At 41.1% G+C, this 25,597-nt stretch overlaps 1 protein-coding gene across 1 annotated transcript in view; it reads left to right on the plus strand.

Moving 5' to 3' along the window:
* The window catches only part of TTN (titin), a 238,144-nt gene that overhangs the window by 184,019 nt on the left and 28,528 nt on the right, over positions 1 to 25,597 (plus strand). The window contains exons 254-271 of the mRNA XM_058809603.1: positions 66 to 341; positions 457 to 756; positions 849 to 1,151; positions 1,415 to 1,714; positions 1,842 to 2,129; positions 2,222 to 2,518; positions 2,608 to 2,910; positions 3,004 to 3,309; positions 4,087 to 4,374; positions 4,476 to 4,766; positions 4,864 to 5,151; positions 5,330 to 5,920; positions 6,015 to 6,119; positions 6,607 to 6,804; positions 6,885 to 7,181; positions 7,302 to 7,889; positions 7,983 to 8,285; positions 8,397 to 25,502. Of these exons, the coding sequence (XP_058665586.1) occupies positions 66 to 341; positions 457 to 756; positions 849 to 1,151; positions 1,415 to 1,714; positions 1,842 to 2,129; positions 2,222 to 2,518; positions 2,608 to 2,910; positions 3,004 to 3,309; positions 4,087 to 4,374; positions 4,476 to 4,766; positions 4,864 to 5,151; positions 5,330 to 5,920; positions 6,015 to 6,119; positions 6,607 to 6,804; positions 6,885 to 7,181; positions 7,302 to 7,889; positions 7,983 to 8,285; positions 8,397 to 25,502 (22,428 nt within the window). The remainder of the gene's footprint in view (positions 1 to 65; positions 342 to 456; positions 757 to 848; positions 1,152 to 1,414; positions 1,715 to 1,841; positions 2,130 to 2,221; positions 2,519 to 2,607; positions 2,911 to 3,003; positions 3,310 to 4,086; positions 4,375 to 4,475; positions 4,767 to 4,863; positions 5,152 to 5,329; positions 5,921 to 6,014; positions 6,120 to 6,606; positions 6,805 to 6,884; positions 7,182 to 7,301; positions 7,890 to 7,982; positions 8,286 to 8,396; positions 25,503 to 25,597) is intronic.

The raw sequence follows: 25,597 nt of genomic DNA on the forward strand, positions 1-25,597 counted from the left end.
AAAGTAAATTAATATGTCAAAGAAGTTGAACTTATTTGCCTCTGTGTGTGTTTTTTTTTTCACAGTCCCACCTAAGATTCTGATGCCTGATCATGTTCACATTAAAGCTGGAAAGAAACTGAGAATTGAAGCTCATGTATATGGGAAGCCTCAGCCAGTCTGTAAATGGCTGAAGGGAGATCAAGATGTAGTTACATCCAGTCGCCTTGCTGTGCATAAAGCAGAGAAGTCTTCTGTTCTTATCATTAAGGATGTGACTAGAAAAGATACTGATTTTTATACTCTTACTGCAGAAAATAGCTCTGGTACTGATAGTCAGAAAATCAAAGTGACAGTCATGGGTATGTTCCATTTGGTTGTTTTTCAGTCCAGCTTTATACAAAGCTGGTTTTACTATATTCCAGTGGTTGCCATTTTATTTCATCCCTTTTTTCTTAATATACTTTTCTCATGCAGATAAACCAGGTCCGCCACAGCCTCCATTTGAAATTTCTGAAATAGATGCTGATGCTTGCACTCTTTCATGGCACATACCTCTTGAAGATGGTGGCAGCAACATTACAAACTATGTAGTTGAGAAATGTGATGTGAGCCGAGGAGACTGGGTAACCGCTTTATCTTCTGTCACAAAGACAAGCTGCAGAATTGGAAAACTGATTCCTGGAGAAGAGTATATGTTCCGTGTTCGTGCTGAAAATCGTTTTGGGATTTCTGAGCCGCTTCCTTCTGACAAGATGATCGCAAGATTCCCATTTGGTATGCCAGTTTTTGATAGCAGCATTTCTCTATTTAAACTTTCTACTGAGAAAACATACAATTGATATTCCTATCTTCATATTCCTTTCTAGATGTTCCCAGTGAACCAAAGAATGCACGTATCACCAAGGTCAATAAGGACTGCATTTTTGTTGCTTGGGATAGACCAGATAGCGATGGAGGCAGTCCAATCACTGGGTATCTCATTGAGCGCAAAGAAAGGAACAGTTTGCTGTGGGTGAAAGCTAACGACACCGCCGTGCGCTCCACGGAATACCCTTGTGTGGGCCTCATCGAAGGTCTCGAGTATACTTTCAGAATTTATGCACTGAACAGAGCTGGAGCAAGTAAACCTAGTAAACCAACCGAGTTTGTCACAGCAAGAGCACCAGTTGGTAAGTCAGCCGTACCAATACTTTGCAACAGACTGTTTTTATGATAATTTTCAATAGATCTGCAACTTATTATGATCTTTAGTTTGCCCTTCTGTTTATACTTTCATGTTTATTATGACATCACTCTGATTGCACTGTCTAGGTATGCAGTAAATAGGATCCAGTAATATTAAAGCCATTTTTAATGTATTATATATATGTATTATATATATATAATGTTCTTTTTTTAAAAATATACTATAATATGTTTTTATTTGCCATAGATCCCCCTGGAAAACCTGAAGTTATTGATGTCACTAAGAGTACTGCATCACTGGTATGGACAAGACCAAAGCATGATGGTGGTAGCAAACTTATTGGCTACTTTGTGGAGGCTTGCAAATTACCTGGTGATAAGTGGGTTCGGTGCAATACAACTCCATATCAAATACCCCAGGAAGAGTACACTGTGACTGGTTTAGAAGAAAATGCTCAGTACCAATTTAGAGCAATTGCCAAGACAGCAGTTAACATTAGTCGACCTTCAGAGCCTTCTGATCCAGTGACCATTCATCCAGAAAATGGTAAGGAACACAAAAGCATTTGATAGCTCTGGAAGGAGTCTGTGCATATTGGGAACTAACACTCATGTGAAGAATGAGACATTTATCTCCTACTAGATCAATTAACTTTTGGACTCTTTCCTTTCAGTTCCTCCCAGAATAGAGTTGGATCTGTCTATGCAATCACAGCTTACAGTAAAAGCTGGATCTAATGTGCGCCTGGAGGCAAATGTGTATGGCAAGCCAATGCCAGCAATCACCTGGAAGAAAGAAGGAGAAGTTTTAAAGCCATCTGAAGGTCTTAAGATCACCACAAAGAGAAATCTTGCTACAGTTGAGTTGTTCAGTGTTAACAGGAAGCAAACAGGAGACTACACTATCACTGCTGAAAATGCAAGTGGATCAAAGTCAGCAACCATTAGGCTTAAAGTACTTGGTAAGCTAAAGACTATCTATTAATAAACACATTTATAATTAAATTATATAGCAAAAGATAGAACTATAACAATGTGATGTTAATTGTTCTAGATAAGCCTGGCCCACCAGCGTCTGTCAAAGTCAAACATATGTATGCAGATCGTGCAATGCTTTCTTGGGAGCCTCCTTTGGAAGATGGAGGTTCAGAAATTACTAACTACATTGTAGACAAGCGTGAAACAAGCAGACCTAACTGGGCCCAAGTCAGTCCCAATGTACCCATTACAAGCTGCACTGTGGAGAGACTGATAGAAGGACATGAGTATCAGTTCCGCATTTGTGCTGAAAACAAATACGGTGTTGGAGACCCCATCTTAACTGAACCTGCAGTTGCTAAGAACCCATATGGTAAGTGCTTTGTGGAATAGTTTCATTAGTCACTGGGGTTTTGTCCTTACTTAAGAATGTGAGTGTAATTTTCAAATAAATCTCCACAGATGTGCCAGGACCTTGTGATCCACCAGTAATTAGCAATGTAACAAAAGACTTTATGACTGTTAGCTGGAAGCCGCCAGCTAGTGATGGTGGATCCCCAATAACTGGTTATATACTTGAGAAGCGTGAAACGAAGGCTCTTAACTGGACAAAAGTAAACAGGAAGCCTGTCATTGAAAGAACTGTTAAAGCTACTGGACTCCAGGAAGGAACAGAGTATGAGTTCCGGGTGATAGCATTGAATAAGGCTGGACCTGGCAAGCCTAGCGCACCGTCTAAAGCTGTGTATGCTCGTGACCCTCAATGTAAGCTAAAAGTCTCAGATGTTTTCCATTATTATTTCCAAATATTATCATGCAGCATTTGGTATGCTAACTTTATGTTGTTTTAATTCCCAGATCCTCCTGGCCCACCTGCTTTCCCAAAAGTGGTTGATACTACTCGTAATTCCATAAGCCTATCATGGAGCAAACCAGCATATGATGGGGGAAGCCCTATCATTGGTTATCTAGTGGAATCAAAACGAGCTGACACAGACAACTGGGTCAGATGCAATCTACCCAAGAACTTACAGGCTACACAATTTGTGGTAACGGGGCTAATGGAGGATACAGAGTACCAGTTCCGTGTTTATGCTGTCAATAAGATTGGATACAGCGATCCAAGTGATGTTCCGGATAAACACACTGCCAAAGACATTTTAAGTAAGTTCACTGAAAACACATTGCCTTATTGACTTTTGCTTCAATCTGTGAGATGAGTCTCAAAGACACACTTTGTCACAGGTCACAGGCACAGATTAATTTGGAACATATTTTTACTCAAAAAATGTGGGCTAACAATGGCTAATTTTGATGAAAACAGAGCAGTTAGGAACAGAATAGAATTTGGTGTCTGCTTTTTTCATTGTATGCTTTATAGCCTTCTGCTTCCTACTGGATCTTCAGGGGTTTTTGTCTTTTTCTAGTCATAATATTAGAATTTTCACATCTCTCATCTTTCCTAAAGCTTTCAGTCACCTTCATATCTTCTAAATAATTTTAAGCTAAGATTACTACTCTAAGCAGCTGTATGATACTCTTTGATTGTATGACACTTACTCCTTAAGATACATGCTACCTTTTGTATGCATTTTGCTGTACCTACAAAAGCATTGCTTTATAAAACTAACTTAGTTCAAGAAAAGCATTGGAGTCCAGGGTGCTCTGAAACTCCTTTGAATTCTAGAGAAACTAAGAGCCTTTCTATCATAAATGGTGTAAAGGCAGAAAAAAAAAAGGAAGTGAAATCACTGGAAAAAAAAGTATATTTTCAAATTATCTTCAAACAGGAGTCAGGATATTTACTAACATCATCACAGGCATGAGAATTTGGGTAGTCTAGTGAAATGCCAGTAAAAAGGGAGGTTTTGTCACTGTAACTTTTGTGATAATCTTAAACATGGTGCTTTAATTACATGGGTTTTTTTCTTAAACACACAGTTCCACCTGAAGGAGAACTTGATGCAGAACTAAGGAAAGTCCTTGTGCTGCGTGCTGGAGTCACAATGAGACTTTACGTGCCAGTAAGAGGACGTCCACCTCCTAAGATTTCATGGTCTAAAGTGGGTGCCAACCTAAGAGATAGACAAGGATTAGACATCAAATCAACTGATTTTGATACCTTCCTGCGTTGTGAAAATGTAAATAAATATGATGCTGGAAAATACGTTCTCAGTCTGGAGAACAGCTGCGGCAAAAAGTCGTACACCATTGTTGTAAAAGTACTTGGTAAGTTTCAGGGCTTTCCCATTATAATATATTGTTAACGTTTTAACTGTTTTTTAAAAGTCTGTTACTAAAACTAATATGGTGGTGTTGTGTTTATCCAGATACTCCAGGCCCACCCATTAACCTGGTTGTAAAGGACGCATCCAAAGATTCTGCCTACATTACATGGGAACCTCCTCTGGTAGATGGGGGCAGTCCAATCACAAATTATGTTGTTGAAAAACGTGATGCAGAAAGAAAATCATGGTCCACAGTGACAACAGAGTGTCCAAAGACAAGCTACAGGATAACTAACTTAGAAGAAGGCAAATCTTACTTCTTCAGAGTTTTTGCTGAAAATGAATATGGTATTGGTGATCCTTGTGAAACTCGTGACGCTGTCAAAGCTTCTGGTAGGAAAAATGAATCGTTTTCACCCATTTTTTTTTTGTTCAAATAATCTCTACTTTTAGCTTGAATGAAAACTTACTGTGCTTTTCTTCCTTCCAGAAACACCTGGGCCAGTTGTGGATCTAAAAGCTTCAGCTGTAACAAAATCCTCATGTAATTTGGTATGGAAGAAGCCTATCAGTGATGGTGGAAGCCGAATTTCTGCATATATCGTTGAGGTCCTGATTGGTGAAGATAAATGGCAAGAAGTCATGCGGGGAAAGAACCTCCATTTTTCAATGAGAGACTTAAAAGAAGGACAAGAATACACTTTCAGAGTGAGGGCCCAAAATGATGCTGGATATGGAACTCCATCAGAGATCACAATTGTAGCGAGAGATGATGTTGGTGAGAAGCAAGATCATTAATTCAATCCTTTACTTACCCAAATTATATTTTATGCATACTATCATCACCATGTACACATAGAAATAAGACACCTTTAAAACAGCATCTTAATTTTACCACAGAGTGTAATAACTGGTGTGTGTGTGGTGGAATAACTGGATTCCTTCATTTTTTACAGCGGCACCTGAACTTGACTTAAGAGATCTACCTGATTTGTGCTATACTGCTAAAGAGGGTAGCAATTTCCGTCTTAAAATCCCTATGAAAGGCAAGCCTGTCCCAACCGTAACTTGGAAGAAGGATGAAGACCAGGCAATTACTGAGAGTGGAAGAGTTGCATTTGAATCTACAGCAGTTAACACCACCCTTGTGGTACATGACTGCCAGAAAGCTGATGCAGGAAAATACACAATAACTCTGAGGAATGTTGCTGGCAGCAAGGAAGGCACTATTTTTGTGAAAGTTGTTGGCAAACCTGGCATACCAACAGGTCCAGTGAAATTTGAAGAAGTCACAGCTGATGCCATAACCTTAAAATGGGGCCCTCCAAAAGATGATGGTGGTTCAGAAATCACGAACTATGTTCTAGAGAAGAGAGATAATGTAAACAATAAGTGGGTGACTTGTGCCTCTGCGGTCCAGAAAACCACATTTAGAGTTACAAGACTTCATGAAGGAAATGAATATACATTCAGGATCAGGGCTGAAAATAAATATGGAGTAGGGGAAGGTCTTAAATCAGAGCCTGTCATTGCAAAACATCCATTTGGTAAGTATCCATTATAATTTTTGAAATCTAAAAAATTCATTTTAGAGGTGATAATAATTTTTAACACTGCTGCATTTTTTTCAATATTGTTTAGATGTCCCAGATGCTCCTCCACCTCCCAATATTGTTGCTGTTCGGCATGAGTCTGTAGCTTTAACTTGGACTGATCCCAGAAGAACTGGAGGTTCACCAATCACAGGTACATCCCCCAAAACTTCCCTAGCATTTCAGTAGTTAATACTACTTAATAGTTCTTTCTCTCTGTCGAAAGGTAAGATAAAAGTAGCAGGTGATTCTGCACTAAATTGATTGATTGATCAATTATTTGACTGATTTCACTGGTTTACTTCCTATTTAAAAAAAATAAATAACTCAAATGTTGGGAAAATACTAACTGAGAAACAGTATCTTTTCTCAGAGCCAAAATATGTAAAGAAATAAATTCACCTGTATGTGACAATACAGGTGTACTAAATTAGCAATTTGCATTTACAAACACCTCCTCATTGCAATTATGTACATCCACTGCATGTGTCCACATCCATTTCTTAACCTGATTTTCAGTGCTCCTCTTGCACAATGCATATACAACATGCAATATGGGCAGTATGATGTTTCACAATGCTGTGAGAAATTAGAATTTCTGGAAACCCCCCCTTATTTTTGTCTCATCATTTATCTTCTAGGCTATCACATTGAAGTTAAAGAAAGAAATAGTCTTCTGTGGAAGAGAGCAAATACAACGCCAATAAGAATGAAAGATTTCAGAGTGACAGGGCTAACTGAAGGTCTGGAGTATGAATTCAGAGTAATGGCAATCAATATGGCTGGAGTAGGTAAACCAAGTCTTCCATCTGAACCAGTTGTGGCACTTGATCCTATTGGTAAGTCATCGGGAGAATAAAAAGGAAAATTCTGAAATTTGAAATAGCTTTTGTTTGACTGCTATTTTTTTTTTCCCTAGATCCTCCTGGGAAGCCTGAAGTTATCAATGTAACCAGGAGCTCAGTAACACTCATTTGGACAGAACCAAAATATGATGGTGGACATAAATTAACTGGCTATATTGTTGAAAAGCGTGATTTACCCAAAAAGACTTGGATGAAAGCTAATCATGTGAATGTTCCAGACTGTGCATTTACTGTAACTGACCTTACTGAAGGCTGCAAATACGAATTCAGAATTAGAGCAAAGAACACTGCTGGAGCTATCAGTCCTCCATCTGAATCCACTGGAACCATAATATGCAAGGATGAGTATGGTATGTAGATGGCATTGAAAAGGCAGAATTTTACTTGAATGATTATTATCAAATTTCTTTTGTTTCCTGTCCTTGTGTTCTTGTTGTAACAATCAGTATTTTTTGACTTTGTTTTGACAGAGGCACCAAGCATTGTTCTGGATCCTACTTTGAAGGAAGGTTTAACAGTAAAAGCAGGGGAAACCATCACACTGTCTGCTATTAGTATCCGTGGCAAACCACCTCCAACTTCAGCCTGGTCTAAAGCTGGAAAAGATTTTAGACCCTCAGAGCTTGTGCACATTGAAACCAAACCAACTTCTTCTACTCTAAGTGTCAAATATGCAGCCAGAAAAGATTCTGGAGAATACACCATCACTGCAACCAATCCTTTCGGCACTAAGCAGGAGACTGTACATGTGAAAGTTTTAGATATTCCAGGACCTCCAGGGCCTATTGAGATCAGCAATGTTTCAGCAGAAAAAGCGACTCTTACATGGACACCTCCTGCAGAAGATGGTGGATCACCAGTAAAATCATATGTTCTTGAAAAGAGAGAAACTAGTCGACTGCTCTGGACATTGGTTGCTGAAAATATTGAGAGCTGTAGGCATGTTGTTAGCAAGCTCATTCAAGGAAATGAATATGTTTTCCGTGTCTCAGCTGTAAATAAGTATGGCAAGGGTGAACCAGTACAATCAGAACCAGTTAAAATGGTGGATAGATTTGGTAAGTAGAACAAGCTAAGGAATTCCAGTGTGGTTTTATTAAATTCTAAAGACTTGTTTTTTTGTTTAACTGTACTTTTTCCTTCCTGAACAGGTCCTCCAGGCCCACCTGGAAAACCAGAAGTAACAAATGTGACTAAAAATACCGTCACAGTTACCTGGAAAAGGCCAGTCGATGATGGTGGAAGTGAAATCACAGGTTACCATGTGGAGCGAAGAGAAAAGAAAGGTTTAAGATGGGTGAGAGCAACAAAGAAACCAGTTTCAGATCTTAGATGCAAAGTAACTGGTCTTCTGGAAGGAAACGAATATGAATTCCGTGTCAGTGCAGAAAACAGAGCTGGAGTCGGACCACCAAGTGACACTTCAAACTCAGTCCTTTGCAAAGATGTTGCATGTCAGTATCATGCTTTTTCTTTTGGGGGCTGGGTGGGATGGGTAGGGAACACATTCAGAGAGCATATAAATGACTTCTGCTGTAATGTTTTATCTTTTATTTGCTTTTCAGACCCACCAGGTCCACCTGCAAATCCAAGAGTGACTGATACCACAAAGACAAGTGCATCTTTAGCCTGGAACAAGCCTCACTATGATGGTGGTCTTGAAATCACTGGCTATATAGTAGAGCATCAAAAAGAAGGAGAAGATGAATGGGTGAAAGACACAATAGGGACTGCTTTAAGAATCACTCAGTTTGTTGTAGCTCCTCTGCAGACCGGGGCCAAGTATAATTTCAGAATCTCTGCCATGAATGCTGCAGGTGTTGGTGAAGCGGCAATAATTCCAAGTGTGGAAATCGTTGACCGAGAAGAGATTCCTGACTTTGAACTGGATGCTGAGCTAAGAAGAACACTTGTTGTTAGAGCTGGATGCACTATTCGGATTTTTGTACCAATTAAAGGACGTCCAACACCAGAAGTTACATGGACAAAAGATGATGTTTCACTCAAAGGACGTGCCAGTATTGAAAATACCGACTCTTTTACACTCTTGATTGTCACAGAGTGCACCAGATATGATGCAGGAAAATATGTAATGACTCTTGAAAATGCTGCTGGTAAGAAGACTGGCTTTGTAAATGTAAAAGTCTTGGATACACCAGGTCCACCAATAAACCTTAAGCCTAGAGAAATAACTAAAGACAGCATCACCCTCCAATGGGATATGCCTCTGGTAGATGGAGGTTCACGTATAACCAACTACATCGTTGAGAAACGCGAATCAACTCGGAAGGCATATTCAACAGTCACAACCAACTGCCAGAAGTGTTCCTTCAAGGTTCCTAATTTGGCTGAGGGGTGTGAATACTATTTCAGAGTACTAGCTGAAAATGAGTATGGTATTGGTGAGCCAGCTGAAACTACAGAACCAGTAAAAGCTTCTGAGGCCCCATCCCCACCTGAGAGCCTTAATATTATGGATGTAACACGGAATTCAGTGAGCCTAGCTTGGCCAAAACCAGAACACGATGGTGGCAGCAAGATCACTGGGTATGTAATTGAAGCACAGAGAAAAGGAACCAACCAGTGGGCACACATCACCACTGTAAAAACGCTGGATTGTGTAGTAAAGAATCTAACTGAAAATGAAGAGTATACTTTCCAGGTTATGGCAGTTAACAGTGCTGGAAGAAGTGCCCCAAGGGAAAGCAGACCAGTTATTATCAAGGAGCAAACAATGCTACCAGAGTTTGACCTCCGTGCTCTTTACCAGAAAACAGTCATTGCCAAAGCTGGTGACAATATCAAGATTGAAATCCCTGTACTTGGTCGTCCAAGGCCTACTGTGACTTGGAAGAAAGAAGACCAAATACTTAAGCAAACACAAAGGGTAAATTATGAAAATACAGCAACTGCAACCATACTGACCATCAATGAATGTATTCGAAGTGATAGTGGTCACTATCCACTGTCAGCTAAAAATATTGTTGGAGAAGTTAGTGAAGTAATCACAGTTCAGGTTCATGACATACCTGGACCACCTACTGGACCAATCAAATTTGAAGAAATTTCATGTGATTTCCTAACATTCTCATGGGAGCCTCCTTTGAATGATGGTGGTGTACCAATAAGTAACTACGTTGTAGAAATGCGTCAGACCGACAGTACCACATGGACTGAATTGGCAACTACAGTGATACGCACTACATTTAAAGCCATTCGTCTCACTACTGGAGTTGAGTATCAGTTCCGCGTTAAAGCTCAAAACAGATATGGAGTTGGTCCAGCCATTACTTCAGAGTCTGTAGTTGCCAACTACCCATTTAAGGTACCTGGGCCTCCTGGCACTCCTCAGGTGATTGCAGTCACCAAAGAAACCATGACCATTAGCTGGAATGAGCCAGTTAGTGATGGTGGAAGCCCAATACTGGGATATCACATTGAAAGAAAAGAGCGAAACAGCATTGTTTGGCAGACTGTAAGTAAAATGTTGGTGTCAGGAAATATCTTCAAATCATCTGGACTTACCGATGGCATTGCATATGAATTCCGTGTTATAGCAGAAAACCTGGCTGGGAAGAGTAAGCCAAGCAAGCCATCTGAGCCTGTGTTTGCCCTGGACCCAATAGATCCACCTGGTAAGCCGATACCTCTGAACATTACAAGACATGCAGTTACACTGAAGTGGACTAAACCAGAATATAATGGAGGTTTTAAGATAACTGGCTACACTGTTGAAAAAAGAGACCTTCCTAATGGCCGTTGGCTGAAGGCTAATTTCAGCAATATACTGGAGACTGAATTCACTGTAAGTGGTTTAACAGAAGATGCTGCCTATGAGTTCCGTGTCATTGCTAGGAATGCTGGTGGAGCTGTTAGTCAGCCCTCAGAGCCATCAGATGCAATCACTTGTAGAGATGACATTGAAGCACCAAGGATAAAGGTGGATGCTAAATACAAGGACACCATAGTGCTGAAAGCAGGTGAAGTTTTTAGACTTGAGGCTGATGTTTCAGGTCGCCCTCCACCAACTATGACATGGACAAAGGGAGAAAAAGAACTTGAGGACACAGCAAAATTAGAAATAAAAATAGCAGATTTCTCGACCACTCTCACCAACAAAGATTCCTCAAGAAGAGATGGTGGTGCTTACACACTTACTGCAACAAACCCTGGTGGCTTTGCCAAGCATATCTTCAATGTTAAAGTTCTTGATAGACCTGGTCCCCCAGAAGGGCCTTTGGCTGTGTCTGAAGTCACTGCAGAAAAATGTGTGCTGTCGTGGCTGCCCCCGCTGGATGATGGAGGAGCAAAGATTGACCATTATGTGGTTGAAAAACGTGAAACAAGTAGATTGGCGTGGACATCTGTAGGTGCAGAAGTTCCAGTGACTAAACTGAAGGTTACTAAACTGTTGAAGGGCAATGAGTACGTGTTCCGAGTCATGGCTGTTAACAAATACGGAGTTGGTGAGCCTCTGGAATCAGAGCCCATTCTTGCAGTAAATCCATATGTTCCGCCTGATCCACCTAAAACACCTGAAGTTACAGCAATTACAAAGGATTCTATGGTTGTCTGTTGGGGCCATCCTGATTCTGATGGTGGGAGCCCAATAACTAACTATATTGTGGAACGTCGAGACAAGACTGGTCTACGGTGGGTGAAATGTAACAAAAGGGTTGTTACTGACTTACGTTTTAAAGTGTCTGGACTGACAGAAGGCCATGAATATGAATACAGAGTCATGGCAGAAAACGCTGCTGGTGTCAGTGAGCCAAGCCCAACCAGTCCATTCTATAAAGCCTGTGATACTGTGTTTAAGCCTGGTCCCCCAGGTAATCCTCGTGTTTTGGATAGCAGCAAGTCTTCTATTACAATAGCATGGAACAAACCAATATATGATGGTGGTTCGGAGATCACAGGTTACATGGTTGAGATTGCTCTACCTGAAGAAGATGAGTGGAAGATTGTAACTCCACCAGTGGGTCTAAAGGCCACTTCTTTTACCATCACTGACTTGAAAGAAAACCAAGAGTATAAAATACGCATATATGCTATGAACTCTGAGGGTCTTGGGGAACCTGCTCTTGTTCCTGGCACTCCAAAAGCTGAAGAAAGAATGCTACCTCCAGAGATTGAACTTGATGCAGAGCTACGTAAAGTTGTAACTATTAGAGCTTGCTGTACTCTGAGACTCTTTGTCCCAGTTAAAGGAAGACCAGCACCTGAAGTTAAATGGACAAGAGAACATGGGGAATCTTTGGATAGAGCAAGCATTGAATCAACAAGCTCCTATACTTTACTTATTGTTGAAAACGTAAATAGATTTGATAGTGGAAAATACATACTGACAATTGAAAACAGCTCAGGTAGCAAAACAGCTTTTGTGAACGTCAGAGTTCTTGATACTCCAGGGGCACCTCAAGATTTGAAAATAAAGGAAGTTACAAAATCTTCAGTTACACTCACATGGGAGCCTCCTCTCATAGATGGTGGCTCTAAAATAAAAAATTACATCATTGAAAAGCGTGAATCAACAAGAAAAGCTTATTCAACTGTTAATGCCAATTGCCACAAGACCAGCTGGAAAGTTGATTCACTGCAAGAAGGCTGCAACTACTACTTCAGAGTCCTTGCTGAAAATGAGTATGGAATAGGCCTTCCAGTTGAAACTTCAGAATCCATAAAAGTGTCAGAAAGACCACTTCCACCAGGGAAAATAACTTTGTTGGATGTGACAAGAAATAGTGTAACCTTATCTTGGGAAAAACCTGAACATGATGGTGGTAGCAGAATTCTGGGCTATATTGTAGAAATGCAAAGCAAAGGCAGTGAAAAGTGGTCAACCTGTGCTACCGTGAAAGTTACTGAAGCGACCATCACAGGACTGATCCAAGGTGAAGAATATACCTTCCGTGTTTCAGCTCAGAATGAGAAAGGTATCAGTGATCCTCGCCAGCTGGGTATACCAGTGGTTGCAAAAGATCTTGTGATCCCCCCAGCTTTCAAACTGCTGTTTACCACTTTCAGTGTTCTAGCAGGAGAGGACTTAAAGGTTGATGTTCCTTTTGTTGGTCGACCCAAACCGGCAGTGTCTTGGCATAAAGACAATGTGGCACTGAAGCAGACTACAAGAGTAAATGCAGAAAGCTCAGAAAACAACACAGTGTTAACAATAAAAGAAGCATGCAGAGAAGATGTGGGATCGTATTTAGTTAAACTAACTAACTCTGCTGGTGAAGCAACTGAGACACTAAATATTGTTGTCCTTGACAAACCAGGACCTCCAACTGGACCAGTAAAAGTAGATGAAGTCACAGCAGATAGTATTACCATTTCCTGGGAACCACCCAAGTATGATGGTGGTAGCTCTATCAATAATTACATTGTAGAAAGAAGAGACACTTCCACCACGACTTGGCATATTGTGTCAGCTACTGTTGCTAGAACAACTATAAAAGCATGTCGTTTAAAGACTGGCTGTGAATATCAGTTCAGAATTGCAGCTGAGAACAGATATGGGAAGAGTACGTATCTCACCTCAGAGTCAATAGTAGCCCAATACCCATTTAAAGTTCCTGGTCCCCCTGGAACTCCTTTTGTAACAAATACCACAAAAGACAGCATGGTGGTACAATGGCACGAACCAGTCAATGATGGCGGTAGCAAGATCATTGGTTATCACTTGGAGCGCAAAGAAAGAAACAGCATTCTGTGGGCTAAACTGAACAAAACACCTCTTCCAGATACCAAATTTAAGACAACTGGCCTTGAGGAAGGTCTTGAATATGAATTCAGAGTCTCTGCAGAAAACATAGTGGGAATTGGAAAGGCAAGTAGAGCATCTGAGTGCTATACTGCACGTGACCCATGTGACCCTCCAGGTCGTCCAGAACCTGTAATTGTCACAAGAAGCTCAGTAACACTCCAGTGGAAGAAACCTATATATGATGGTGGAAGTAAAATCACAGGTTATGTTGTTGAAAAGAAGGAATTACCTGATGGCCGTTGGATGAAAGCAAGCTTTACAAATGTCATTGATACTCAGTTTGAAGTAACTGGTCTAGTCGAAAACCAGAGATATGAGTTTCGTGTTATAGCACGAAATGCTGCAGGTGTTTTCAGTGAACCATCTGAGAGCTCAGGGGCAATTACAGCAAGAGATGAGGTAGAACCACCTCAGATAAGTATGGATCCAAAATTCAGAGACACTATTGTAGTGTATGCTGGTGAGTCATTCAAGCTTGATGCTGATGTTCATGGCAAACCAATACCTTCCATTCAGTGGTTAAAAGGTGATCGTGAGCTGACAAGCACTGCTCATATGGAAATAAAAACTACTGATTTTGCAACAAGCCTCAGTGTGAAGGAAGCAACGAGAGTTGACAGTGGGCAGTATGTACTACTGGCAAAGAATGTTGCAGGTGAAAAGAAGGTTCCTGTTAATGTCAAAGTTCTTGATAGACCTGGACCTCCAGAAGGACCTGTTGAGTTTACAGGTGTTACAGCTGAAAAATGCACACTGTCATGGAAACCTCCACTACAAGATGGTGGTAGCGATATTTCACACTACGTTGTAGAAAAAAGAGAAACTAGTCGCTTGGTGTGGACTATTGTTGACTCAAATGTGCAAACCCTGAACTGCAAAGTTACAAAACTTCTAGAAGGAAATGAGTATGTTTTCCGCATCATGGCAGTAAATAAATATGGTGTTGGTGAACCTCTTGAGTCTGACCCAGTAGTCGCAAAGAACCCATTTGTTGTGCCACTTCCTCCAAAGGCTCCAGAAGTCACAGCAGTTACCAAGGATTCTATGATAGTTGTATGGGAAAGACCAGCCTCAGATGGTGGCAGTGAAATCCTTGGCTACGTCCTTGAAAAACGAGATAAGGAAGGCATTCGCTGGACAAGATGTAACAAACGCCTGATAAGTGAACTGCGATACAGAGTGACTGGTCTTATAGAAAATCATGATTATGAGTACAGAGTTTCAGCTGAAAATGCTGCTGGTCTTAGTGAACCAAGTCCACCTTCTACTTACTACAAAGCATGTGATCCTATTTACAAGCCAGGTCCACCCAATAATCCTAAAGTTACGGATGTCACAAGATCTTCAGTTTTTCTTTCATGGGGTAAACCTATATATGACGGTGGCTCTGAAATTCAGGGATACATTGTGGAAAAATGTGATGTAAGTGATGGTGAATGGTCAATTTGTACCCCTCCAACTGGAATTAAGAATACTCACATGGAAGTAGAAAAATTAGTGGAAAAACATGAATACAAATTCCGCGTATGTGCAGTTAATAAAGTAGGAGTTGGAGAGCATGCAGATGTTCCTGGTTCTGTTGTTGTCGAAGAGAAGATGGAGGCACCAGACCTTGACCTTGACATGGAATTAAGGAAGATTGTAAATGTGAGAGCAGGAGGTTCCTTAAGACTGTTTGTTCCCATCAGAGGTCGTCCAACACCTGAAGTAAAATGGGGTAAAGTGGAAGGTGACATCAGAGAAGCAGCTATTATTGATACCACTAGTAGCTTTACTTCCCTTGTTCTAGATAATGTTAACAGATTTGATAGCGGAAAATATACTCTGACCTTGGAAAACAGCAGCGGAACAAAGTCTGCATTTGTCAGTGTAAGAGTACTGGATACCCCAAGTGCACCTGTTAATTTAAAAATCAGAGAGATCACTAAAGACTCTGTTTCACTTTCATGGGAGCCTCCTCTCTTGGATGGTGGAGCAAAAATAAAGAATTTCATTATTGAAAAGCGTGAAGCAACAAGAAAGGCATATGCAGCTGTTGTAACAAACTGCCACAAGACTTCATGGAAAGTAGATCAGCTTCAGGAGGGCTGCTATTACTTCTTCAGAATCTCTGCTGAGAATGAATATGGAATTGGCCTCCCTGCAGAAACCAGTGACCCAATTAAAGTTGCTGAAGTTCCACAGCCTCCTGGTAAAATAACAGTGGAGGATGTCACAAGAAACAGTGTCTCACTTAGCTGGGCAAAACCTGAACATGATGGTGGTAGCAAAATCATACAATATATTGTTGAAATGCAAGCAAAGGGTAGTGAGAAGTGGTCAGAGTGTGCTCGTGTTAAAACACTTGAAGCAGTTGTTACTAATCTAACTCAAGGGGAAGAATATCTTTTCAGAGTAATGGCTGTCAATGAAAAGGGTAAGAGTGATCCTCGAGCACTTGCAGTTCCAATAGTTGCCAAAGACCTGGTGATTGAACCTGATGTAAGACCTGCTTTCCACAGTTACAGTGTTCAGGTGGGACAGGACCTAAAAGTAGAAATACCAATTGCAGGTCGACCTAAGCCAACTGTTACCTGGGTTAAAGATGGCCAGCCGTTGAAGCAGACAACAAGAGTCAATGTTAGTGATTCAACTGACCTCACTGTATTGACCCTTAAGGAAACTAGCAAAGAAGACAGTGGCACTTATGAAATCACTGTGGCTAATGTTGTTGGGCAAAAGTCTGCCTCTGTTCAAATTATTACTCTAGACAAACCTGACCCTCCAGTTGGACCTGTGAAGTTTGATGAAATAAGTGCAGAAAGTATTACCCTGTCATGGAATCCCCCAGTGTACACAGGCGGCTGCCAAATCACCAACTATATTGTGCACAAGAGAGACACAACGACCACTGTATGGGAAACAGTTTCAGCTACTGTTGCAAGAACTACACTGAAGGTGACTAAACTGAAAACTGGTTCAGAATACCAGTTCAGAATATTTGCTGAGAACAGGTATGGGCAGAGTTTTGCATTGGAATCTGCACCGGTCGTAGCACAGTATCCCTACAAGGAACCAGGACCTCCTGGGACACCATTTGTGACAACAGTTACAAAAGACTCCATGGTTGTACAATGGCACGAACCAGTAAATGATGGTGGCAGTAAAGTGTTGGGTTACCATCTTGAGAGAAAGGAGAAAAACAGCATCCTATGGACTAAAGTAAACAAGACTATCATTCAGGACACAAGTTTTAAGACAAATAACCTTGAAGAAGGAATTGAGTATGAGTTTCGAGTTTCTGCAGAAAACATTGTTGGTGTAGGCAGAACAAGTAAAGTTTCTGAGTGCTATGTAGCTCGAGATCCATGCGATCCTCCAGGTCGCCCAGAAGCTATAATAATAAAAAGAAGCTCTATTACTCTACAGTGGACCAAACCAGAATATGATGGTGGAAGCAAGGTTACTGGTTATATTGTAGAGAAACGTGACTTACCAGATGGTCGCTGGATGAAAGCGAGCTTCACAAATATCATTGAAACTCAGTTCACTGTTACAGGACTTACTGAAGACCAAAGATATGAATTTAGAGTAATTGCAAAGAATGCTGCAGGTGCAATAAGCAAACCTTCTGACAGTACAGGACCAATAACAGCAAGGGATGAAGTTGAACTTCCACGAATTTCAATGGATCCGAAGTACAAAGACACTATTGTTGTAAATGCTGGTGAGACATTCAGACTTGAGGCTGATGTTCATGGAAAGCCACTACCAACCATTAAGTGGTACAAAGGAGATAAAGAGCTTGAGGACACTGCTAGATGTGAAATAAAGAACACTGATTTCAGTGCATTAATAATTGTAAAAGATGCTATTAGAGTTGATGGTGGACAGTACATTCTAGAAGCCTCTAATGTTGCAGGAACAAAGAGTGTAACAGTAAATGTTAAAGTCTTGGACAGACCAGGACCTCCAGAGGGCCCAGTCCAAGTGACAGGAGTTACAGCTGAAAAATGTGCACTGGCATGGGGTCCTCCTCTTCATGATGGTGGCAGTGATATTTCTCATTACATTGTAGAGAAGAGAGAAACTAGTCGCCTGGCGTGGACTGTGGTTGCTTCAGAAGTTTTACCTACAATGCTGAAAGTAACAAAACTCTTGGAAGGAAATGAATACGTCTTCCGTATCATGGCAGTTAACAAATATGGGGTTGGTGAGCCATTAGAATCTGTGCCAGTAATGATGAAAAATCCATTTGTGGTTCCTGGACCACCAAAGGCCTTGGAAATTACCAACATCACGAAGGATTCTATGACTGTGTGCTGGACCCGGCCAGACAGTGATGGAGGTAGTGAAATCGTAGGTTACATTGTAGAAAAGCGAGACCGAGCAGGCATCAGATGGATAAAATGCAATAAACGCCGCATTACAGATTTGCGATTAAGAGTTACAGGTTTAACAGAGGATCATGAATATGAATTCAGAGTTTCTGCTGAAAATGCTGCTGGAGTTGGGGAGCCAAGCCAAGTTTCTCCCTACTTCAAAGCTTGTGACCCGATGTTCAAGCCTGGCCCACCTACAAACGCCCATGTTGTGGATACCACCAAAAGTTCAGTTACACTCGGTTGGAGTAAACCTATTTATGATGGTGGTTGTGAAATCCAGGGATACCTTGTTGAAATCTGTAAAGCAGATGAAGATGAATGGTCGCTTGTTACTCCACAGATGGGCATACGTGCCACTCGATTTGAGATCAAAAAGCTTACTGAACATCAAGAATACAAACTACGAGTGTGTGCTCTCAACAAAATCGGTGTGGGAGAGCCTGCATCAGTTCCTGGTACTATTAAACCAGAAGACAAACTTGAAGCTCCAGAGCTTGATATTGATTCAGAGCTAAGGAAAGGGATAGTGGTTAGAGCTGGTGGGTCTGCTAGGATTCACATACCATTCAGGGGACGACCAACACCTGACATCACATGGTCCCGAGAAGAAGGTGAATTCTCAGAAAAAGTTCAGATTGATAAAGGCATTAACTACACACAACTTTCAATTGACAACTGTGATAGAAATGATGCTGGAAAGTATATTCTCAAGCTGGAGAACAGCAGTGGTTCTAAATCTGCATTTGTTACAGTGAAAGTCTTGGACACGCCAGGACCCCCACAAAACTTAGTAGTAAAGGATATAAAGAAGGATTCTGCTGTATTATCTTGGGAGCCACCGATTATTGATGGTGGTGCAAAGGTCAAGAACTATGTAATAGACAAGCGTGAGTCAACCAGGAAGGCATTTGCAAATGTAAGTGCTAAGTGTGCCAAGACAAGTTTTAAAGTTGAAAATCTTACAGAAGGAGCAATTTATTACTTCAGAGTTATGGCTGAAAATGAATATGGAATTGGTGTTCCAGTTGAAACCAGGGATGCTATCAAAGCCTCAGAGCCACCTCTGCCTCCTGGGAAAGTAACACTCACTGATGTCACTCAGAGAAGTGCATCACTTACGTGGGAAAAACCTGAACATGATGGAGGTAGCAGAATTTTGGGATATCTTGTTGAAATGTTGCCTAAAGGAACAGAAAAGTGGAGTGTTGTGAGTGAGACCAAAACATGTAATGCAGAGGTGTCTGGTTTGAGTCCAGGACAGGAATATCAATTCCGTGTGATTGCCTACAATGAAAAAGGCAAAAGTGATCCCAGAGCACTTGGAATTCCTGTGATTGCTAAAGACCTGACTATTGAGCCAAGTTTCAAACTGATGTTTAATACATACAGTGTACAAGCTGGAGAAGATCTGAAGGTAGAAGTGCCATTTATAGGTAGACCCAAACCTACTATTACTTGGACAAAAGATGAGCAGCCACTGAAACAGACAACCAGATTAAATATTGAGAATACAACAACATCAACTATTTTACATATTAAAGAAAGCAACAGGGAAGACTTTGGTAAATATACAGTAACAGCAACAAATGCAGCAGGTACAGCAACAGAGCACCTGAGCATAATTGTACTAGAAAAGCCTGGCCCACCACGAGGACCCGTCCGCTTCGATGAAATTAGTGCAGACTTTGTTGTTTTATCATGGGAACCACCTGATTATACTGGTGGCTGCCAGATAAGCAACTATATAGTAGAAAAGCGTGACACAAGCACTACCACATGGAACATTGTGTCAGCAACTGTTGCAAGAACAACCATCAAAGCAACAAAGCTTAAAACAGGTACTGAATACCAGTTCAGGATTTCTGCTGAAAATAGATATGGGAAGAGCTCTCCTTTGGCTTCTAAATCAGTTGTTGTGCAATACCCCTACAAGGTGCCTGGACCACCTGGAACCCCATTTGTTACAGCATCCTCCAAGGACCACATGATTGTACAATGGCATGAACCAGTTAACGACGGAGGAAGCAAAATTCTTGGCTATCATCTTGAGCGTAAAGATAAGAACAGCATTCTTTGGACAAAGCAGAACAAGTCACTTATTGTGGACACCAAATATAAAACAGACGGCCTTGAAGAAGGTCTTGAATATGAGTTCAGAGTTTCTGCTGAAAACATTGTTGGCATTGGCAAAGTCAGCAAAGTATCAGAACTGTATGTTGCCCGAGATCCTTGTGACCCACCTGGCCGCCCAGAGGCCATTGTTGTTACAAGAAATAATATCACACTGAAGTGGAAAAAGCCAGAATATGATGGTGGAAGCAAAATAACTGGTTATATTGTAGAAAAGAAAGAACTACCAGACGGTCGCTGGATGAAAGCCAGCTTTACAAATGTATTGGAAACAGAATTTACAGTAAGTGGTCTTGTCGAAAACCAACGATATGAATTCCGAGTAATTGCAAGAAATGCAGCAGGTTGCTTGAGTGAACCATCTGAAAGTACAGGGCCTATTACTGCCAGAGATGAAATTGAAGCACCAGGAGCTTCATTGGATCCTAAATACAGAGATGTCATTGTTGTTCATGCTGGAGAAACCTTTATTCTTGAAGCTGATATCCATGGCAAACCTATTCCTGACATTACATGGTCAAAGGATGGTAAAGACCTTGAAGAAACAACTGCAAGAATGGAAATTAAATCTACCATTGAGAAAACAAGTCTCACTGTCAAAGACTGTATAAGAGTAGATGGAGGTCACTATACCCTTAACCTCAAAAATGTTGGTGGCACCAAATCTATACCAATCACTGTGAAAGTGCTTGACAGACCAGGACCTCCAGAAGGACCTTTGAACGTTACAGGTGTCACTGCAGAAAAATGCTACTTGTCATGGTCTCCACCTTCACATGACGGTGGTTCTAGTATCTCACATTATATCATTGAGAAGAGAGAGACAAGTAGGCTTTCATGGACACAAGTAGCAACAGATGTGCAGGCTCTAAATCACAAAGTAACCAAACTTCTTCCAGGCAATGAATACATTTTCCGTGTAATGGCAGTGAATAAATATGGAGTTGGAGAGCCCTTGGAATCTGAACCAGTTGTGGCTCGTAATCCATACAAGCCCCCTGGTCCTCCTTCAACACCTGAAGTATCAGCAATCACAAAAGATTCTATGGTGGTAACATGGGGTCGCCCAGAAGACAATGGAGGAGCTGAAATTGAAGGTTACATCCTTGAAAAACGAGACAAGGATGGTATCCGGTGGACCAAATGCAATAAGAAAAGGCTGACAGACTTGCGATTCAGAGTAACAGGTCTAACTGATGGGCATTTCTATGAGTTTAGAGTGTCTGCTGAAAATGCTGCAGGGGTAGGGGAACCCAGTGAGCCATCCATTTTCTATCGTGCTTGTGATGTATTATATCCACCAGGTCCACCTACCAATCCAAAGGTTACAGATACTTCCAGGTCATCAGTTTCCCTGGCCTGGAGTAAGCCCATTTATGATGGTGGTGCTCCTGTTAAAGGATATGTAGTGGAAGTAAAAGAAGCTGCTGCTGATGAATGGACTACCTGCACCCCACCAACAGGCCTACAAGGAAAGCAGTTCACCGTGACAAAACTGAAGGAGAACCAGGAGTATAACTTCCGCATCTGTGCCATCAACTCAGAAGGTGTAGGAGAACCTGCAACTATACCTGGTGCAGTCTTAGCAGAGGACAAGACTGAACCTCCTGAAATTGAACTTGATGCGGATCTCAGAAAAGTAGTCACTGTACGTGCTAGTGGTACTTTACGCCTGTTTGTCACCATCAAAGGAAGACCAGAACCTGAAGTTAAATGGGAGAAAGCAGAAGGAACAATTAGTGAGCGAGCTCAGATTGAAGTCACCAGTTCCTACACAATGCTGGTCATTGACAATGTCAATAGATTTGATAGTGGTAGATATAATCTTACATTAGAGAACAACAGTGGCAAAAAATCTGCTTTTGTTAATGTCAGAGTGCTTGATACACCTAGTGCACCTCTAAACCTGACAATCAGAGAAGTGAAAAAAGATTTTGTAACTTTAGCCTGGGAAGCACCACTTATTGACGGCGGAGCTAAAATTACCAACTACGTAGTTGAAAAGCGAGAATCTACAAGAAAGGCATATGCCACAGTTACAAGCAACTGTACTAAGAATTCCTTCAAGATTACTCAGCTACAAGAAGGATGTAGTTATTATTTCCGTGTTCTGGCTGTAAATGAATATGGGGCTGGTTTACCAGCAGAAATTGCTGATCCAGTTAAGGTGTCTGAACCACCTTCTCCACCTTCAAAGGTCGTTCTTGTTGACGTGACTCGCAATTCTGCATCAATTAAATGGGAAAAGCCAGAGAGTGATGGTGGTAGCAAAATTACTGGTTATATAGTAGAAATGCAGACTAAAGGAAGTGTAAAATGGAGTGCATGTACCCAGGTGAAAACACTGGAAGCAACAGTAACAGGCTTAAGTATGGGGGAAGAGTACAGCTTCAGGGTGATTGCTGTTAATGAAAAAGGAAAAAGTGATCCAAGAGAACTTGGTGTCCCAGTCATTGCAAAAGATATTGAAATCCAGCCATCTGTTGAGCTTCTTTTTAACACATTCACGGTGAAAGCTGGAGATGATCTTAAGATTGACATTCCATTCAGAGGGCGACCTCTTCCCACTGTTAGCTGGAAGAAAGATGGGAATCCCTTAAAACAGACAACCAGGGTAAATGTTCAAACATCAAAGTCTTTAACTTCACTGTCCATCAAGGAAGCTACAAATGAAGATCTGGGACAGTATGAATTACATCTTTCAAATACTGCTGGAACAACAACAGTTTCTCTAACTGTAGTTGTCCTTGACAGACCAGGGCCACCAACTGATGTTAAAATTGATGAAGTTAGTGCTGATAGTGTAACTCTGTCTTGGAAACCTCCAGCATATGATGGCGGATGTCACATTAGCAATTACATTGTGGAGAAGAGAGATACTACCACAACAACATGGGAGGTCGTATCTGCAGCAGTTGCAAGAACATCAATTAAAGTATCTCGGCTTGTCACTGGATCTGAATATCAGTTCCGTGTTTGTGCAGAAAACCGCTATGGGAAGAGCACTTATACCAATTCTCCTTCTGTTGTGGCAGAGTATCCATTTAAGCCTCCAGGTCCTCCAGGAACGCCTCGTGTGGCACATGCAACCAAATCTTTCATGATTGTAACTTGGCAGGTACCAGTTAATGATGGAGGCAGCGTAGTACTAGGATACCATTTGGAGCATAAAGAAAGAAGCAGCATTCTTTGGACAAAAGTCAACAAGAGCCTCATAACTGATACACAAATGAAAGTTACAGGTCTTGATGAAGGACTCATGTATGAATATCGTGTGTATGCAGAAAACATTGCTGGAATAGGCAAATGCAGCAAAGCATGTGAACCAGTTGCTGCAAGAGATCCATGTGATCCTCCTGGTCAACCAGAAGTTACTAATATTACAAGAACATCTGTCTCATTGAAGTGGACTAAACCAGAATACGATGGTGGAGCTAAAGTAACAGGATATATTATTGAACGCCGAGAACTACCAGATGGTCGTTGGCTAAAATGTAATTTTACTAATGTGCAAGAAACATACTTTGATGTAGGTGGACTTACAGAAGACCAGCGTTACGAATTCCATGTGATTGCAAAGAATGCTGCTGGACTCTTCAGTCAGCCATCTGAATCAACTGGACCTGTGACCGTAAAAGATGATGTAGAGGCTCCAAGAATTATGATGGATGCCAAATTCAGGGATGTTGTAGTTGTGAAAGCTGGAGAAGTGTTTAAAGTCAATGCTGATGTTGCAGGACGGCCAATACCCGTGATTTCATGGACAAAAGATGGCAAGGAGCTTGAAGGGAAAGCTAGAGTTGAAATAGTGTCAACAGATTTCACTACTGCAATAACCATTAAGGACTGTATCCGAGGGGATTCAGGACAGTATGTACTAACATTACAGAATGTTGCAGGAACAAAATCTTTGGCAATTAATTGCAAAGTACTTGATAGACCTGGCCCACCTGCAGGTCCATTAGAAATAAATGGCCTTACTGCTGAAAAGTGCCATTTGTCATGGGGACCCCCTCAAGAAAATGGTGGTGCAGATATTGATCATTATATTGTGGAAAAACGTGAGACCAGCAGAATTGCATGGACACTTTGTGAAGGAGAGCTTAAAACAACATCTTGTAAAGTGACAAAATTACTCAAAGGTAATGAATATATTTTCAGAGTCATGGGAGTTAACAAGTATGGCGTTGGTGAGCCTCTAGAAAGTGTTGCTGTCAAAGCCCTAGACCCATTTACAGTTCCAAGCCCACCTACATCTTTAGAGATCACCAGTGTGAGCAAAGATTCGATAACTCTGTGCTGGGCAAGACCTGAGTCTGATGGAGGCAGTGAGATCTCAGGCTATGTAATTGAAAGGCGTGAGAAAACCAGCCTAAGATGGATTCGTGTAAACAAAAAGCCAGTTTATGATTTAAGAGTGAAATCATCGGGTCTCCGTGAGGGATGTGAATATGAATTCCGGGTTTATGCAGAAAATGCTGCTGGCCTTAGTCTCCCAAGTGAAACCACACCATTGATTAAGGCAGAAGATCCAATCTTCTTGCCATCGCCGCCATCTAAACCTAAGATTATGGATTCTACAAGGTCAAATATCACAATTGGTTGGACAAAGCCACTGTTTGATGGAGGTGCTCCAGTAACAGGGTACACTGTTGAATACAAGAAAACTGATGAAACTGACTGGACAACAGCTATTCAGAATTTAAGAGGCACAGAATATACCATAACTGGATTAACGTCAGGCTCTGAGTATGTTTTTAGAGTGAAATCCATTAACAAAATGGGTGTCAGTGAACCAAGTGATGTCTCAGAACCTCAGGTGGCTAAAGAAAGAGAGGAAGAACCTGCCTTTGAAATTGACAGTGAAATGCGGAAGACTTTAATTGTAAAGGCTGGTGGATCGTTCACAATGACTGTTCCTTTCAGAGGCAAACCAGTCCCAAATGTAACATGGAACAAACCAGACACTGATCTCCGTACACGTGCAAGCATTGACACTTCAAGTAATTGTACATCTCTTACTATTGAAAAAGCAACAAGAAATGATTCTGGAAAATATACATTAACGTTGCAAAACATCCTGAACACTACTGCCTTGACTTTAATGGTCAAAGTTCTTGATACACCTGGCCCACCATCTAATATTGCAACAAAAGACATAACTAAAGAATCTGCTGTGTTATCTTGGGATGTTCCTGAAAATGATGGTGGAGCACCTGTAAAGAACTATGTAATTGAAAAACGAGAAGCTAGCAAAAAGGCGTGGGTCACCGTGACAAACAACTGTCATCGCCTGTCTTACAAAGTGACTGGTTTGCAAGAAGGTGGCATTTACTACTTCCGCGTCTCCGGAGAAAATGAATATGGTGTTGGAGTGCCTTCTGAGACCAAAGAGGGAACAAAAATAACAGGTATGTTTTACTAAGAAAAAATTTGTTAATACTTAAAATAATATGTGTTTTAAAGTGTTTACTTCAAAATAATGTCAAAAGCTTTAAATCTATAT

Source organism: Ammospiza caudacuta, chromosome 8, assembly GCF_027887145.1.
Source record: "Ammospiza caudacuta isolate bAmmCau1 chromosome 8, bAmmCau1.pri, whole genome shotgun sequence".
Lineage (NCBI taxonomy): Eukaryota > Metazoa > Chordata > Aves > Passeriformes > Passerellidae > Ammospiza > Ammospiza caudacuta.